Source organism: Pantherophis guttatus, chromosome 4 (assembly GCF_059756535.1).
Source record: "Pantherophis guttatus breed Tessera chromosome 4, ASM5975653v1, whole genome shotgun sequence".
NCBI classification, from domain to species: Eukaryota; Metazoa; Chordata; class Lepidosauria; order Squamata; family Colubridae; genus Pantherophis; species Pantherophis guttatus.
Window position 1 is genome coordinate 106,442,629 of NC_142066.1, and position 16,981 is coordinate 106,459,609.

At 41.0% G+C, this 16,981-nt stretch overlaps 1 protein-coding gene across 2 annotated transcripts in view; it reads left to right on the forward strand.

Moving 5' to 3' along the window:
- The window catches only part of GADL1 (GAD like acidic amino acid decarboxylase 1), a 159,670-nt gene that overhangs the window by 30,250 nt on the left and 112,439 nt on the right, over nt 1-16,981 (forward strand). For both annotated transcript variants that reach the window (XM_060685809.2, XM_034404095.3), the window contains exons 2-3: nt 14,626-14,798; nt 15,421-15,547. In XM_060685809.2, coding sequence (XP_060541792.1) covers nt 14,631-14,798; nt 15,421-15,547 — 295 coding nt within the window. In that variant the 5' untranslated portion in view covers nt 14,626-14,630. The remainder of the gene's footprint in view (nt 1-14,625; nt 14,799-15,420; nt 15,548-16,981) is intronic.

Sequence of the window (16,981 nt, forward strand, 5' to 3'; positions counted from 1 at the left end):
TAATATAAAATTAAACCATTGTTTAATATACTGTGAGTGTGCATTGTCTTAAGAAAATCTGGAACAGTTATTTCTGGAAATATACAGTAACAGGTTTTTTAATAACTCAACAGAAAGCATACTGTAGATAATTTAAAAATTATAATTAGATGAAATAATCCACAGCTTTTGTTAAATACATTTAGTCACATTTTATCCTTACCCCATCCCACAATATTTAGACATATTAACAAACATTAGATTAAATAAAGGCTTCCAAGTTATTTCATGGTTGGCAAAGCAAGTAAAGAAGAGACAAGCTTTGCTTTTGGTGACTGTTCTTACATTTGGGATTGAACACATTTTGGGAGCAGGATTGCAAAAAATATAAGTGGTCCACTTATTCTACAATCAGCAGTTCCCTTTATTCTGCCTGAGTAAATACTCTGATTTACTTTGGACACTGGCCATACTTTTTCAATGAAGTGATTTACTGGCTATCAGACATTGGCAGCATTTCCATACTGATATTTAACCCAGATTTGTTTCTAGAAAGTTGACAACCATTACATCACTGCCACCCCAAGTTTTTTTTAAGTGGATTGACTATAGTTCTTAATGCTGTCATAAAAAAAGGAATATAACCTTACATACAAATTCATAAGCTGCATTGTTATTCAGATTTTTCCTATGTTTTTGCCATCAACTGATACCCTTGTTTTCGTGCCTCCCAGAATTCTCATCAACCAAAGCTGCCACAGATGTCAATAGCATAGTTTCCTGACATTTTCTCATGCCAATCCATGAAAATTGTAATTCGGTCCCTTAAATAAGCATACCACAATTTTTAATATATATATATATATTCTCTTTACTAAAAAGAGAAAAATCTTGTTTCAGATCTCAAATGTGATGTAGCTTTGCTCTCTTGACATCATTCTTTCTGCCTTAAAAATGCTAGGGCAGCCCCCGCTTTTGCCATTAATGTTCATCCCATTGGCATTATTGGAACATGCTAGATTATTCCCTATGATGTACATCAAACTTGTTTACTATGAATAAAATTTACTAGTATGTAACTTGTTTGCAAGTTATGCAAAAAACCCATTTGTTCATAGGAGAGAAATTGATTATAGTTATTGGACCTAGACTTGATACAAGTCTAAGTTTATAAAGTACCAAGGAAACTATGAACCAAAAAAAATAAAAGATAAAATAGATAAATTAAGTTTATAAAAAAAGTTTAAGTTTTAGTCCTTAACACTAAAAAGAAGAGCTTATTATTTAAAAGAGATAAGATGCTAACCATAGTATATTAACAAAATGTGCTCATGCCCAGTTCCTGGATAGTGGACCATTAAAGGGCCCTGGCCTTTGGCTGCTGCTGCTAAACACCAGGTCAATCAAAAACAAGTTCCTCCCTTACTTGTGGAGGCAACCTAGAATGCATTAGCGAGACCTGGCTGACACAAGAGAGGCGAGTTCCTCTTGGATATACTGTATGTCCAGCCAGCTTTAGAGTCTGGCATTAGCCAAGGCCTAAGGCAGGGGAGCCAGCATAGTGGTTTGTCATCTCGGAATCTTTTTGACCTTCAGGAACCATTCTCACATTTCCAGGTGTAACATCCTATTCCTAAAAATTTGCTGGGAGTATGTATAGTATGAATAACTAGATTGCTTTAAAACTCTTTTACTTGGTAACTTTTTCAGAACTTTTCCAAAAGGCATTGAAAAGTCTCAGCTTTCCCAAGGCTGGGCTAGGTGAACATCTTTAATATTTTATACTCCTTTGTATGGCTTTTTTGTTTGTGGATCATCTGTTAATAAAAGGACATCATCTGTTCTTTTATTTTCTGCCTTTTGTAGTGTAATATGCCCAGAGGCATAGGGAGTTAGACATTCTTTAAATCCATGGAAATAAATAAATTTGAGTGAAATATGCAAAAAGACTATCACTTCAGGTACTAGTGAGAAATATTTTTGAAAACTCCTGAACCTACAGTTACTGCTGCCTCTGCTGTGCTAAGATAATTTCAAATATTGCACTGCAATCACAAAGTTCTGCTTAGTGGATTGGCAAGTACAGTAAAATATTTTGATCTCTAGAGTGACCATTGTTTCAGTTGCGTGCACGTAAAGAATCATGATGGCATAAAATCAGTATAAGTGATTTTCATATGAAAATCTGCAGAGATGAACTAAGGCAGAATGCTTTACTGATTAATAGAATGCACTGTATAATGGCAACATTTAACGTCATTAAAATCATGTTTTATATTTTACATTTATTGTCTATTTCTTGTGGTTCTTAGAATAAATAATGAAGGACAAAGATTTTTAAATGTATTGATGTTCTACTTATGTATAAGATGAATGCCATTCTGGTTATTAGCCTGCTGATTTTCTGACCTTTTTGCATCAGATTGAGTTTATATCTTAATCTGGATAACTGGGTGGAGTTAAAGTAATAGATTTTCCTTTATGGTTTTCACTTTGGAATAACAGAGATTCGTATTTTTTTCCAAAACAAAAAATGAAAAGAAAAACAAATCTAATTTGCCTTTGTGCTTTCTTCCCAATTTATTTATTAGTGTTATTATTTGGTGCTATTATTATATCGTTCAGTAATATAATCAGTAAAAGTTTGAAGTGCCTTTTGATAAGTGCCTTTTCTCTATGTAATATGGCTTAAAGGTACTTTATTTTCCATACAGTCCAACTGATTTAGAGTCCATAGACAGAAAACTGTTGAATTTGTAAGATACATATAGTCAATTTTCAGTGTGGGAGAACTTTGTGATTGCTAGAAGATCAATTGACTCATATGTTACTTCTACTTCCCTGCTATCATATTATGATGAGTCTCAGCAAATAATTCCACTAGAGATATGTGCTTTGTTTTTCAATAGAATCCTGAACGATGCAAATCAAGCAGTTTGGCAAGCAGAATCACAAATTATGGGCTTTACCATCATAATTAGTATTGTACCTTTTCCTGGAAATACTTGATATAATTTGCTTCTGCTGAAAGAAAAATCAGGTCCAGTTCCAAGCTGAGAATAAAATGGAAGCTGAAAGTCTGTAGAGATTCTCAGGCATCCAGATCATGGTTGTCCCAAAGGTGCTTTTTCAGGAGGCAACTGGACTTCTTTGTTTTTTTCTTTGAAGATGTTTCACTTCTCATCCAAGAAGCTTCTTCAGCTCTGATAGGATAGTGGGGAATTGAAGAATTTATACTCCTTACATATTTATCTGTGTCCTCAGGGTCACCTGAGTGGTGCTCCTAGTTCCTGTAGTCTGCAGTTTTTTTCCTCTGGAAATCCATTCCTACTTCCACACCATTCAAAGGGTGTTCATCCCAAATTGTATAGCTAAAAGTCTGTAGAGATTCTCAGCCATCCAGGTCATGGTTGTCTCACAGGTGCTTTTTCAGGAGGTAACTGGACTTTCTTGTTTTTTTCATTGAAGACGTTTCACTTCTCATCCAAAAAGTTTCTTCAGCTCTGACAGGATAGTGATGTGGTAGTAGGAATGGATATCCAGAGAAAAAAATTGAGACTACAGGTGACCCCGAGGACACAGATAAACCACCAAGTGCTTTAATGACCCTCTAAAAGGATGCAAATGACCAGCTGTCTGCAAGGAGTATAAATCATTTCATTCCCCACTATCCTGTCAGAGCTGAAGAAGCTTCTTGGATGAGAAGTGAAACATCTTAAAAGGAAAAAACAAGAAAGTCCAGTTGCCTCCTGAAAAATCACCTTTGGGACAAAATGGAAGCTGAAGAAAAAAAGTGTATTGATGAGCAAAACCAACAACAGCATGCAGTATTGGGACAGCTGACAAATTAGCTTGATGAGTGCAGGATTTTTATACAGTTTACAGTATTTTATAATTTTGAGGTTTGCTTTGTGCGCTTTTATTAATTGATTAGTTTTATTATTATTTTTTTGCAAAGGCTCTTGATGGGTCTTAATTATCGACTTCCTTGGTCCTAATCCTTTCAGGCATGTGTAATTGATTTTGTCCTGTTACGGTATGTATTGCCTCTAGCCTGTCTTTCTTAATCTACTGGTTTTGTTTCACTTTTCTCAATGAATGAGGTTCCTTAAATTCACGATTGCAACACTGTTTCTCTTTCTATTGTGGAAGAAAAGAAGACAAAAAAAGGAGTTAGTGTTCTTTTACTTTTAGCAACTTTTGTGTTTCTTTTCTTGGCTTTTCTGTTTCTTAAAGTTTTGAGGTGTACAGAAGGGTTTTTTTGGGGGGGAGGCTAACTTAGTTTTCTTCTTACACTTCCAACATATGAAATATGTAGTCCATTTACAGAATAAGTAGATTTAATCTGCATAGTTTTAATTCAGACAACAAAATAATTTTCAGGGTTACAAGCAGAATTTGGAATAAATCTTTGCTGGTATCATCCATATAATGTTTTTAGACACTAATATGTTCATGGATACCTCTTTTGAAGCATGACAGTTCTCCATATTCCAGTTTTTATGTTTAAAATATAAAAGTATACATTTTTAAAATTAAGTGCTTAACATGTTCAAATTAGTAGTTTTCCTAGTAATCCCATCCCTGTGATTCACTTAGATTTCACAGTAGGCCCTATAGGACATAAAGTTGGTAAATAGTTGATGTCCAATGTTTTGCTTCAGATATATGCAGCTGCCTAGGAAAAACGATAGAGTAACCTGGAGAATTTTGGGGGCTATCCTGGAAAGGTAGAAAAGTGGCAGATTTAAGATTCTTTATATGACTTTAAACAATTGTGCAGAGTTTGTATACTCTAGGTTTTAACTGTTGAGCAATGACATATGGTGGAACCTAGGAAACAGCCATGTCACAGCATCTGCTGCCTGGAACAACATCTTCTTTGAGATCCATCTTTCCCCTCAACTGGGTTTAAAAGAATCCTTAACCTTGTTCTCCCGTCCCCTCCAGGCCTTGGATTAGCCTGAGTGGCAGGCAAATTCAATAAACTGTTTTGTTTTTAAAACAAGTACTCTTATTTCTTCTACATGTCTGTCAATTTTTTAACTTACTCATACCCTTTTTTTAAATTAATGTTTTTGTCATGAATGCCAAACAGAGTTGTCATGAAGTTGGGTAGCCTTCTAAATTAATTACATAAGGCATTTCTGATTCAGCTTTGGGTAAGTTTCACTTATTTTAAAAATAATTATTTAAAAAAATTCTGCAAAGAATAGTTATAAAACCAAACTTCATAAGCTAGATAGCTGGAATTTTTTTGGGGGGGGGATGATGATATGGGTTTTTAAGTGCAGGTTAGAAAAAAAATAACACATTAAAGACAAAAATATTCACACCAGGAAACCATTTTCTGTTACAAACTATATTTTGGTTTTAAAAAATATATGGCCCTTGAATACTTACGGCGAAAAGTTTTAATTACAAAGCTGGTAAGACATACCTGTACATTTTATTGGGATTCCAATTTTCAAATAGGTCTTCCTCTTCTAGCTGTTCAGAGAAAGTAAAAAAATGTAATTTAAAATCTAAAATAGTTGGTAGTTGTTTATCCCAAAATGTAGAGGCTGAATCTCAACTGGGAAGAAATGAGTTACCATCATATTTTAAGTATGCCCAAGTACGGGAACACATTTTCTACAACACATTTTGATGTTCTTCCATCTCATTTCCTAGATGGGAAATTTAATAATATTTTTTTTTAATAACCCCCATTTTTTCTTATGTTTCTAGAATTGTTGAAATAGTTTCCTCCCATTATCAGATCTTGTAGTTTTGATAGAGTTTCAGGTAATGACTTAATTTCACCTTTTTTATTTCTTCCTTTCTGGGATGTCAAATATTTATTTATTTATTTATTTATTTACTTATTTGTTTATTAGTTTGTCAAACATGTACAAGATAGCAGGTATAAATATGGACATGGACATGAATGGAGGAAATGAATACAAATAAATGAGGACAGTAGAATAGGGACAGGAGGCATGCTGGTGCGCTTATGCATGCCCCTTTACGGACCTCTTAGGAATGGGGTGAGATCCATTGTGGACAGTTTAAGGTTGAAGCTGTGAGGGTTTGAGGCTGTTACAACAGAGTCAGATAGAGCATTCCAGGCGTTGACCACTCTGTTGCTGAAGTCGTATTTTCTGCAGTCGAGTTTGGAGCGGTTTACCTTGAGTTAGTATCGATTGTTTGCCCGTGTATTATTGAGGTTGAAGCTGAAGAAGTCATTGACAGGTAAGACATTGTAGCATCTTACATTGGCCCCCACGGAGAGGGCTCGCAACTTGGGTGTCCTCCTGGATTCACGGCTGTCTTTAGAAGAGCACTTGACGGCCGTGACCGGGAGGATTTTTCATCAGGTTCGCCTGATCCGCCAGTTGCGTCCCTTTCTGGATCGGGACTCGTTACGCACGGTCACTCATGCCCTCGTCACCTCCCATCTGGACTACTGTAACGCTCTCTACATGGGGCTCCCCTTGAGGAGCACTCGGAGGCTCCAACTGGCGCAGAGTGCAGCCGCGCGGGTGGTGATGGGAGCGACGTGGCGCTCCCATGTAATGCCTCTCCTGCGCGAGCTGCACTGGCTCCCGGTGGTCTTCCGAGTGCGCTTCAAGGTTTTGGTCATCACCTTTAGAGCTCCATGGCTTAGGACCTGGTTATTTACGGGACCGCCTGCTACCACCAATAGCCTCCCACCGACCAGTACGCTCCCATAGAGAGGGGCTCCTCCGGGTGCCGTCGGCCAAACAATGTCGACTGGCGGCCCCCAGGGGGAGAGCCTTCTCTGTGGGGGCACCTACTATCTGGAATGAGCTCCCCCCCCGAGATACGGAGGATTCCGGATCTGCGTACCTTCCGTCGCACGCTTAAGACGTTCCTATTCCAGCAAGCCGGCCTGACCTAAACTTTTCCTCTTTTAAATGGGAATTTAAAATTTGGTTTTAAATTATTGGGGTTTTAAATATGGTTCAGCCAAATTTATTTAATCTGTTTTATCTCTATTTTAAATTTTGTATTTATATGTTTTATTTTATGGCTGTTCACCGCCCTGAGTCCTTCGGGAGTAGGGCGGTATACAAATTTAATAAAATGTAAAATGTAAATGTTACCTGTCAACAACTTTTTATGTTGCTTTTTTATATTATTTTTTATGTTGCTTTTCTTTTATTAGATGAAAAGCCTGTTCTACTTCCAAGGGGAAGTAATTAAACTTGGTGATCTAATAATGAAGGTCACCAAAAAGTAGTAGTGGAGTCTAGTAATTTGCAAATAAACGATCTATTCTATGCTTCAATTTTATGCATATATATATATTTACAAAGTATTTGGAGGGGGCGGGGACCAGGTTGTAAATGTTTGTGTGGATTGTCATTTTATGGTGCAAAAACTGTGAATTATATATTCTCTGAGAGCTAAACTGATTTATTTCCAGCTCAGCTGCGAAATAAATGAAATCACAACAAGTTGATTTTTTCTCTATGGTAAGACTCCAATTTGTTGTTAGAGAGAGTTTTGCATCACTTTTTTTTGGAACTCCTTTAGGTCCTTCAAGTCTTCTCTATCTGTATATATATTCATAATTACATCAAGTTACTTTTTAAATTTTTATATTCAATATATTATTATGGTTGGTCACATAGCCAGATTTTTGGACTGAATTTAGCATTCTCCCTTGCACTGTTTAGAGAGTCCATTAACTGAGCTATATCTTGTCCGATTGGTCCATGACTGAGCAATAATTTAAATAAACACATCTCCTCTTCCTGCTTGTCCCCAGTTCTTTGCTCAGTCCGATCCATGAAACTTGTCTTTCTTTCGCTCTGGACTCTCTAAACCTTGCTAATTTCTCTAACCTTTCCCCTGCTGGCTAATTTTTCCTTTTTAGGATATTTTTAGACCATTTAGGGGAAAACTGAGAAGCCGATTCTACCGCTGCTCAGCTGAGCCGCGGTCCTCGCACTTACGACTGCCGGAACGCTTTGAATTTCAAGTCTTTTTACTGTGAGATGTCGGGCTGCGCGGGGGGGAGGGACTGTTTTGTCGGTCCTTGTGCTGCGGGGATAGAGGGGAGGCTTCGTTCCGACATAGCCCAGCTCTCCCATACTTCGTCCAAGTCGCCATTAACTGGGACTATTCCGTTAGCCCCTATAACTGTGGTGGAGCTGAGGGGAGCTCTCAACGGAGCAGTTCGTCTGTTCCGGAGCTGATTACTGCCCTTATTATTATACTGAATTTGGCTGCTGAAGGTTGCAACATGGGATGTTCACTGATTATTTTTCTCTGCCACTACAGCTGCTTTCTCTATTGCCTCAATAGCGGCCACCATTTTGAATCGCTCCACTGCTGATTCATAGTGGCACCATTTTGTTGCCTGTGGGGGGGGTGGTGGCTCCCTCATCCCTTGAGGCTATTTCTTATCAAGGAATCATCGCATGACCACTATTCCTTTGATGCATTTGTTTCTCGCTTCTGATGTTACAAGCAGTATCACCTTTTAATTAAACTTCATATTTTTTTGTCTTCAGGCAGTATTCCAAAATGCCTAATCGCAGCCGTTCTAAAAAGTGTTCTCAGTCCTCCTCTCAGCAGGTAGGAAGCTCCAAGGGCAAGCATTCCACTAAGAGACCAGCTTCCCAGCTTGCCTCCACTTCTTCTGCAGCTGCAGAGAGGGATGCAAAGCGAAGGCACCTGGCCTTAGACAAGCAATTTGACAAGGCCAAAAGACAAACAGAGGCCATTGTTCATCCTCCACCCGCCATCATGCCCATTCAGTCTGCTTCCCCTCAGGAACAGTCCATTTCTGCCCAACCACTTCAGGAGGTTTCTTCCTGGTCTCCCAACAGGTCTACCACTGCTATGGATGACCAGTCCATTGTCAAAGAGGTCTTTGCTCAGGGAGCTGATGTCACTCCACCTGTGGAAGCTCAAGTTTCTTCTTCTCCATTTCCAGCCACTTTCACTCCCACCTCTGCAGGTCTCCGCCCTGAAGACAGACCTCTATCATCCATTCCTCAAGAGATGTGTGACCTTATTGCTCAGACCGTGGCCAGATGCATTGATTCTGCCCTCACTCAGAGAGGTATCTTGGCTCCTTCATCAGCTCCAGCTCAGCCACACAGTTCTTCCAGGGCATCTTCCCATCTGGACAGCGAGGTATCTTCTGTCACCAGGTCTCCATCCCATTCTCACTACAGTGAACAGTTTATCCTTGAGGAGGAGGAGACCATTGACTATGATCTCTCTGAGGAGGAGGAGGAGGAGTCCTTTCCTGAAAAAACCCGCTCATCGGGTCTCTTTAAACATGAACCATTCAAGACTTGCTACACAAAGCCAGAGTCGCCGCAAACAAGAAGCTTAGACAAGATTTACTCCACTGAACAGGAATTCGAGGAACTGCTTAAGTTACCTTTGATTGATGCCCCGATGGCCAGTCTCACCTCTTCCAGTCTCCTTCCATCAGATGCAGCTGAGGGTCTCCATGCAGAGGATAAGCGGGAAGAAACTTCCACTCACAAGACCCATCAAGCCACCGCTTGGGCTATCAAGTTGTCCACTGCAGCTTCCTTCACCAAATGCAAAGTAGAGCGTCCCCCGAGGACACACGGCTGCACCGAGATATCAGCAAGATCATTGCCGCCACAGAATACATGGCAGATGCCATCCTTAATTCTGCCAAGTTCTCATCTAGAGCCATGGCTTCCAACATAACATCTCATCATCTCCTTTGGCTCCGCCACTGGCAAGCAGACATGAAGACGAAGTGGCGCCTCGCAGCGGCCCCCTTCAAGGGTGGCAATCTTTTTGGTGAAGCATTGGACCCCATATTGGTGGAAGGTAGGGACAAGAAAAAGATTCTCCCCTTTTCTTCCAGGCGCTCAAACAGACGCTCTGCCTTTCCTTACCGTAGGCAGACCTTTCGGCCAACAGACCCAGGTTTCCATTCTCCGGCCCCTTCCCATTCATTCAACCCTACGGCCGACAGATTTCAGGACAGATAACAATTCAGGGACCGCAACCGTCAGACCCAATCCAAGCGGCCCTTTCGGGGTTCCACCTTTCGCCCCTATCGCAGAAAGTGAAACTCATAGCTTCCGGACTGCATTGGTGGTCGTCTGGCCCTCTTTGCCCATAACTGGCGTTCCACGACCACCGATGCTTGGGCCATACAGACAGTTTCCCTAGGTGTCACCTTAGAATTTGTTTCCACACCCCCTCGATGATTTATCAGGAGTTCTACTTCTTCTGACCCGGCCAAAAGGTCTGCAATGGACGCCGAGATCCAACACCTCCTTTCAATTCGAGCCATTGAACTGGTTCCTCCAGAACATCGCGGAACTTAGTTCAGAAAAAATTGGGGGGTAACAGGGCCATTTTGGACTTGAAGGCCTGAACATTTACATCAAATATAGGCATTTCAAGATGTATTCCCTACATCCTGGCAGGCATTAGAATTGGAGACAATCTGGCACCCATAGATCTGCGGGAAGCCTATCTACATGTTCCCATTTGACCATCCCACAGACGGTTCCTCAGGTTTTGTTACGGGGGGGGGGCATTTCCAAAGGGCTTTTCCCTTTGGACTCTCCTCCACCCCCTGTATTTTTACTAAGCTTCTCGATGTGGTGTCAGCACATTTGCGGGCCTCACCCATCAGAGTTCAATGCTATCTCGATGATATTCTTATTCATCATTTCAACAGGCTCATTTGGATCTTCAAGCCACCATCGATGCTCTTCACCTTCACGGGTTCACCGTGAATTGGGAAAAGAGCCAGCTGTTACCGTCCACCGATCTGGTTCATCTGGGAGTGCGCATAGACACAAAAGCGGGCCTCGTGTTCCTATCACAGGAACACCAGGACAACATCAGGGCCACAGTGACACAGGTCAGATCACTCCACAGAGTTCTTCTTCTCCTCCTCTCCCAACTGCTCGGCCAAATGATTTCCTGCCTCTCAATCGTCCCTTGGGCAAGGCTCCACTCCCATTCACTCAGTGGCTCCTCCTTCCCAGCCAGAAGGCGGGCATCAGCAATTCCACCTTCTGCATCAGGGTTCCTTGGAAGGTTGTCTCTTCTCTCAAATGGTGGACATCCACGGCCCTAAAAAAAGGGCCCTCCTTCCTTGATCCACAGCGACTGATCCTGACAACGGACGCCAGCCTGTTCGGCTGGGGTGCGCACTTCAACGATCGGATCATCCAGGGTCATTGGATGCCAGTGGATCTTCGACACGACATCAACTGGCTGGAACTACAAGCGGCCCATTTAGCCCTACGGCACTTCCATCACCAACTCTCCGGTCAGCACATTTTACTCAGGATGGACAACCTCACCACCAAGGCCCATGTCAGCCATCAGGGCGGGACACGGTCCAGGACCCTCATGACCGAGGCTGCGGAGCTGGGAGCTTGGGCAGAGAGGCACCTTCTTTCCCTACAGGCGGAACATATTGCAGGCTCCTCGAACCTTCAAGCGGACTGGCTGAGCAGGACAGCCATTGACCCAGCAGAGTGGCCGATCTATTCCGTCAGCTGGTATTCCACTTCGGCCAACCTCAAATGGATCTGTTTGCCACTCTGACCAATACCCAGGTGCCTCGATTTATCTCCAGGTACTGTAATCCGCAGGCGGAGGGAACCAACGCCATCCGCTGCAAATGGCCGCCCGGCCTTCTCTACGCATTTCCTCCGATTCCTCTCATTCCTCGGGTCATCCGGAAGATTCTGGAAGAGAAAGCAGAGGTCATCCTCATTGCCCCATATTGGCCCCGTTGCCCCTGGTTCATGGATCTCAGGGAGCTTTCGAATTCACCTTGGCGAATTCCCTCGGATCAAGTATGTCTCATTCAAGGGGCAGTCCACCATCCAGAACCCCAGTGGTTACAACTAACCACCTGGCTGTTGAACAGCAGATCCTGAAGGACGAACACTTTTCTTCCGAGATAATTTCCACTATGCTTGCTTCCCGCAGAAAATCCACCATTCGGATTTATGATGCTACCTGGTCTTCTTTTTGTAGATGGTTCTAACACAGAACCAGCTCACGCTTCCGTTCCACACATATTGGAATTCCTCCAGGCGGGTCTCAAGGGCGGCCTTGCAGTCAACACTCTGCGACGGCAGGTTTCAGCCTTGGCGACGATTATTCCCTGCTGGAAACCAGTTCATTGTCTCATCACCCACGTGTTCGTGGTTTTCTCAGAGGGACGTTAAATCTCCAATCTCCCACAGTCCACAGATTCCCTTCCTGGGACCTCAGCCTCGTCCTGCAGGTACTTATGGATTCCCCCTTCGAACCCCTATCCTCCGTCTGCCTGAAGTTTCTCACCTTTAAAGTAGCCTTCCTTATCGCAATTACGTCCACTCGTCGCGTTGGTGAATTGGCAGCCCTATCCACGTGAGGGGACTTGTGCATCTTCCATCCTGATCGAGTGATCCTATGACTGGACTCTACCTTCCTCCCAAAAATCAATTCATGGTTCTACAGAACTCAGGAGATTGTACTACCCGATTTTTGCCCTAACCTGGTCCATCCCACTGAACGATGTTGGCACTCCCTGGATGTATAATGGGCTCTCAAAAGCTATCTCCATAGGACAGCCTCCTTCCACAAAACAGAATCATTGTTCGTGTCTTTCCAACCCACCTCTCTCGGATCACGAGTTTCCTCTTCCATCATCTCCTGTTGGCTTAAAACGTGCATCGCATTGGCCTATGAACGCAGGAACAAGGTGTTCCCTGGCCGTATCACAGTGCATTTGACACGCAGTGCTGCTACCACCGTGGCTTGGGCCACACAGGCGTCCCTTCTGGAGATCTGCAAGGCCGCAAGGTGGAGTTCCCCGACATCCTTCATCCGGCATTACAAAATAGATAAATTTGCCTCGGCCGAGACTGCCTTTGGTCGTAGAGTCCTTCAGCAGGTCCTCGATCCTGTAGATCCGTTTGCCTCCTCTTCTTCTTCCTGCCTTAGGGATAGTTAGCTTGGGTATATCCCAGTCAATGGACTCTCTAAACAGCGCAAGGGAGAATGAACATTGGACTTACCTGAAGGTTCCTTCTCCTTGCGCTGTGTGAGAGTCCATACCCTCCCTATTGTCATTCCTTCTTTGCCTATCCTTTTTTCTCTCTTCCCCTTTCGCTCAAGTCATTTGGTTCTTAGGATCCAGACTTCGCCGGCGAACTGGGGACAAGCAGGAAGAGGAGGCGTGTTTATTCAAATTATTGCTCAGTCATGGACCAATCAGGCAAGATATAGCCCAGTCAATGGACTCTCACACAGCGGAAGGAGAAGGAACCTTCAGATAAGTCCAGTGTTCATTTTTGTCCACCTTGAATCCTTTCTAAAAACCTGTCACAGATGTGTGAAAGGTATCATCACAGAATGTAAGTTGTTCCAAGTAAAGCTGCCTTTGCAATTGACTGGTGGTGATTTTGTCAATGCTGATGATGTTCAAATGGTGCTCCAGATGTTTTGGAATTGCACACAAGGAGCTTCTTACTATCGGCACTATCTTTGCTTTCTTTCACGAATGAAGGCGAATATACAAGTCTCAGGATAATGTTGCAGGATCCAATCTGGGTCGGTCACTGGAACCAGAGGTTTTGTCTTCCGAACTTTTGAACTTGTGATTGAGCCCATCTTCAGGGAACATCTGCTTTCTTTTTCCACAGTTGTCCAATTTCTATTTTCAGGTCTTTGTATTTTGTGATTTTCTCCAGTTTTCTATTCTGTGGTCTCCAGATACCACAGTGTCCACTATCTAGACTTTTTTGTCTCTCTTGTCAACAGTTGTTAAGTCTGAAGTATTATGTGGCAGATACTTGTCTCTTTAAATTCTAAAGTCCCAAAGCACTTTAGCTTTTTCATAGCGGCCCATTCCAAAACATGCTGGGTACTTACAGGATACCATGTACAGCTAAAACAGTCAAAAACATATCAAAATATAACATAATAGTCTGGACAAGAATACAGTCATAACACTCAAAAGAACATTATAGCAGCTCTACAGAGATACTATTCTCTGACCTCACAATAAAGTCAGGAAGATACAGGAAGATTATCTGTATCTTTTGGAGGGAAGCTCTTCTAGAGGGCAGGACTACAGGTAGTCTTCGACTTATGAAATAATTGAGCACCAAATTTCTGTTGCTCAATAAGTTGCTGAGTCAATTTTCTTCATTTTATGATCTTTCTTGCTAGAGTTAAGTGAATCATTGTAGTTGTTAAATTAGTAATATGTTTGTTAAGTGAATCTGGCTTCCCTGTTGACTTTGCTTGTTAGAAGGTTACAAAAGTGATAACGGGACTCTGGGACACTGCAGTCATCATAAATATTGGTCAGTTGCCAAGCATCTGAATTTTGATCACTTGACCAGGGGATGCTGTAACAATCACAAGTGTGAAAATCTGTCATAAGTCACTTTTTTCAATGTTGTAACTTTGAACAGTCACTAAATTAACTGTTGTAAGTTGAGGACTACTTTATAGTAGAGGAGGCATTTTCCTCAGTCCCACAAAATTACCATGTTTAGTTGAGGGTACCTAGAGCATATCTATTCTACCTGAATATATTGTTTGGAAAAAAAACAATTGGAAACAGGCAGGATAGATAATTATGTGTTCCTTTTGTTTTACCTTCATCAGCTAAAATGAATAACCAGCAGGAAAAGTCACAGAAGAAAAATGCAATCTTAGTTGATGGAGTTATTTTAAATGGCCCAGTAGCAGATTCAAAATCAGGCGAGAAATTTGTGGAAGAGGTCAATAAGATAATAATGGAAGAAGTGGTAAAGAAAGCATCTGATGCAACTGAAAAGGTAAAAATCTTTGATGTAATTGGAGTAATGTAATTAGATAACTGAAACTAATTATCTAAATCAATGTTTCTCAACCTGAGCAACTTTAAGAGATCTGGACTTCAACTCCCAGAATTCCCCAGCTAGAGTTGAAGTCCAGACTTCTTAAAGTTGCTCAGGTTGAAAAACACTGATCTAAATAAAAAAAGCAAATTATTAACTCAGTAATCATATTAAGAAATGTGTTTTTATGTACAAAGTGCATTGCTACTGATAAATGTAAGAACACTTTTGATATAATACTCATAAATGTAGTGCATTTTTAATAACTAGAAATGTTTTCCATATCATGCCTTTACTTCTTAATTTCTTGGATTTAGTAGTAGAGGAACTTAAAATTCAAATATGTTGTTTGTAATCTTCCATGTTTGTGCTTAAATTATTTGTAAATCTAAAACATTTTGTAAAAACTATAAAAAAGTTTCTCAGATATATTGAAATTCTAGATTACTTAAACAACTAAAACCAGATAATTTTTTAAAAATTGAATTTACCAGAGGATTTTGCAAATTATTTAGGATACAGCCTGATTAACTTTTAAATTCTCTCATCATCAACATTTCTTTCCAATGACTTTATGCAGGTGTGTGAATGGCAATCTCCTGAGCAACTGAGAACACTTCTTGACTTGGAATTGAAAGACACAGGAGAGAGTCATCCCAAACTCTTGCAGTTATGCCAAGATGTTATACAATTCAGCGTCAAAACCTGTATGAATTTCATATTTACAATTGCTTTTTGTCCTTCCAATTGCAATGCAAGACTGCTCTTGCTTTTATTTATTTAGAAAAAAGTAACAATTTGGCTTTTCTAGCCAAATACAGAAGTTGAAATGAAAAAGAATTGTACGTCTACATAAAAGGCTACTTCAGATGTATTTTCATAATTTCATTTAAATGAACTGGACCTTTATTAATATCTACCATTCCTTTTCTTACAGTTCTGATTTAACATTCTGGTGACTGTTAAATCAGAATCTTATTTCAGATGTAACAATACTCATTTTAAATGAAATAAAATCTTCATGTTGAAGTTTTTGTGCTGAGAGAGAAAGAAGGATAAAATAAAATCTAAATACTCCTTCCTAGTTTCATAAATACTTAAGAAACTTGGGAGTTTACATCTGAAATGGACTACTGAGCTGATCTAAAATTATTCAACCTTCGTGGTGATTGCTGATGCATTTTCTGTCTCTGTTGCCCCTGTTACAATAATATAAAGCATTATTCATTGCATGAATGGAAGTACTACTGTAATGAAAAAAAAATAGTGGTTGGTGATAATGGTGACCCAAAGAATGTTGAGAATTAATAAAAGTCACTTGCAAATGAATAATAAATAAGTTAATAAATAAAACTAGTTTATCATAAGTGAACTTTTTAAACATAGTGTGGAAATCTGGGCATGATTGTGACAAAGTGTGAATGTCTCCCTGGGAGAGGAATGAATTGACTATGGTAATTGAAAAAGACAATTTGGAACATATAGTGGCATTTTCAACAAAACATTTTACTGCTTATCTTCAAGCTCTGTTGAAGAGCTATATGAGTGCATTTTATTAGTTTTTTAAAATTGAGTTTAGTGTCTACCTATGATTTGTTTTATTTAAAATTGTTTCCAACCTCCTTATTTTACATAATCCTAGACAGAATTATGTCCTGTCATTGAAATATATCCAAGGTCATTGAAATATATGTGCTAAAAATGTAATCAGGGTTGGAAATTCTAAGTATAAAATTTAGGAAGCAAGAAGAAAAGGGGCCTGGAACCTAGTTACAAACAGAGAGCAGACAGCAGACAGAGAGACTTCTGGTTGGCGTCGCTGGGACACAGACAGGGAAATGGCAAGCTCCGCTGAGCCCTGCCAAATCCCCTCTGCTAAGCTGCCGCCGATAGGTCTGCGGACCTCCTCTGTCTTGTAGGGAGAGGGGGACAAGAAGGAACGCCTTGGGCGGCCGAGAGGAACGGGTGGGTTCCTCGGGGCCGGAGGCTTCTCCTTCACACCGGCGGCAGCGGGATGGCAGCCATTGTGGCTGCCCTGAAACTGCGGCAACCGGGAACAAGGATTGTGCTGGAGGAAGAAGATGAAGAAAGAGCAAAAATCAAGAAGCCGGGTGAGTGACACCAACCCAGGCAATAACGTA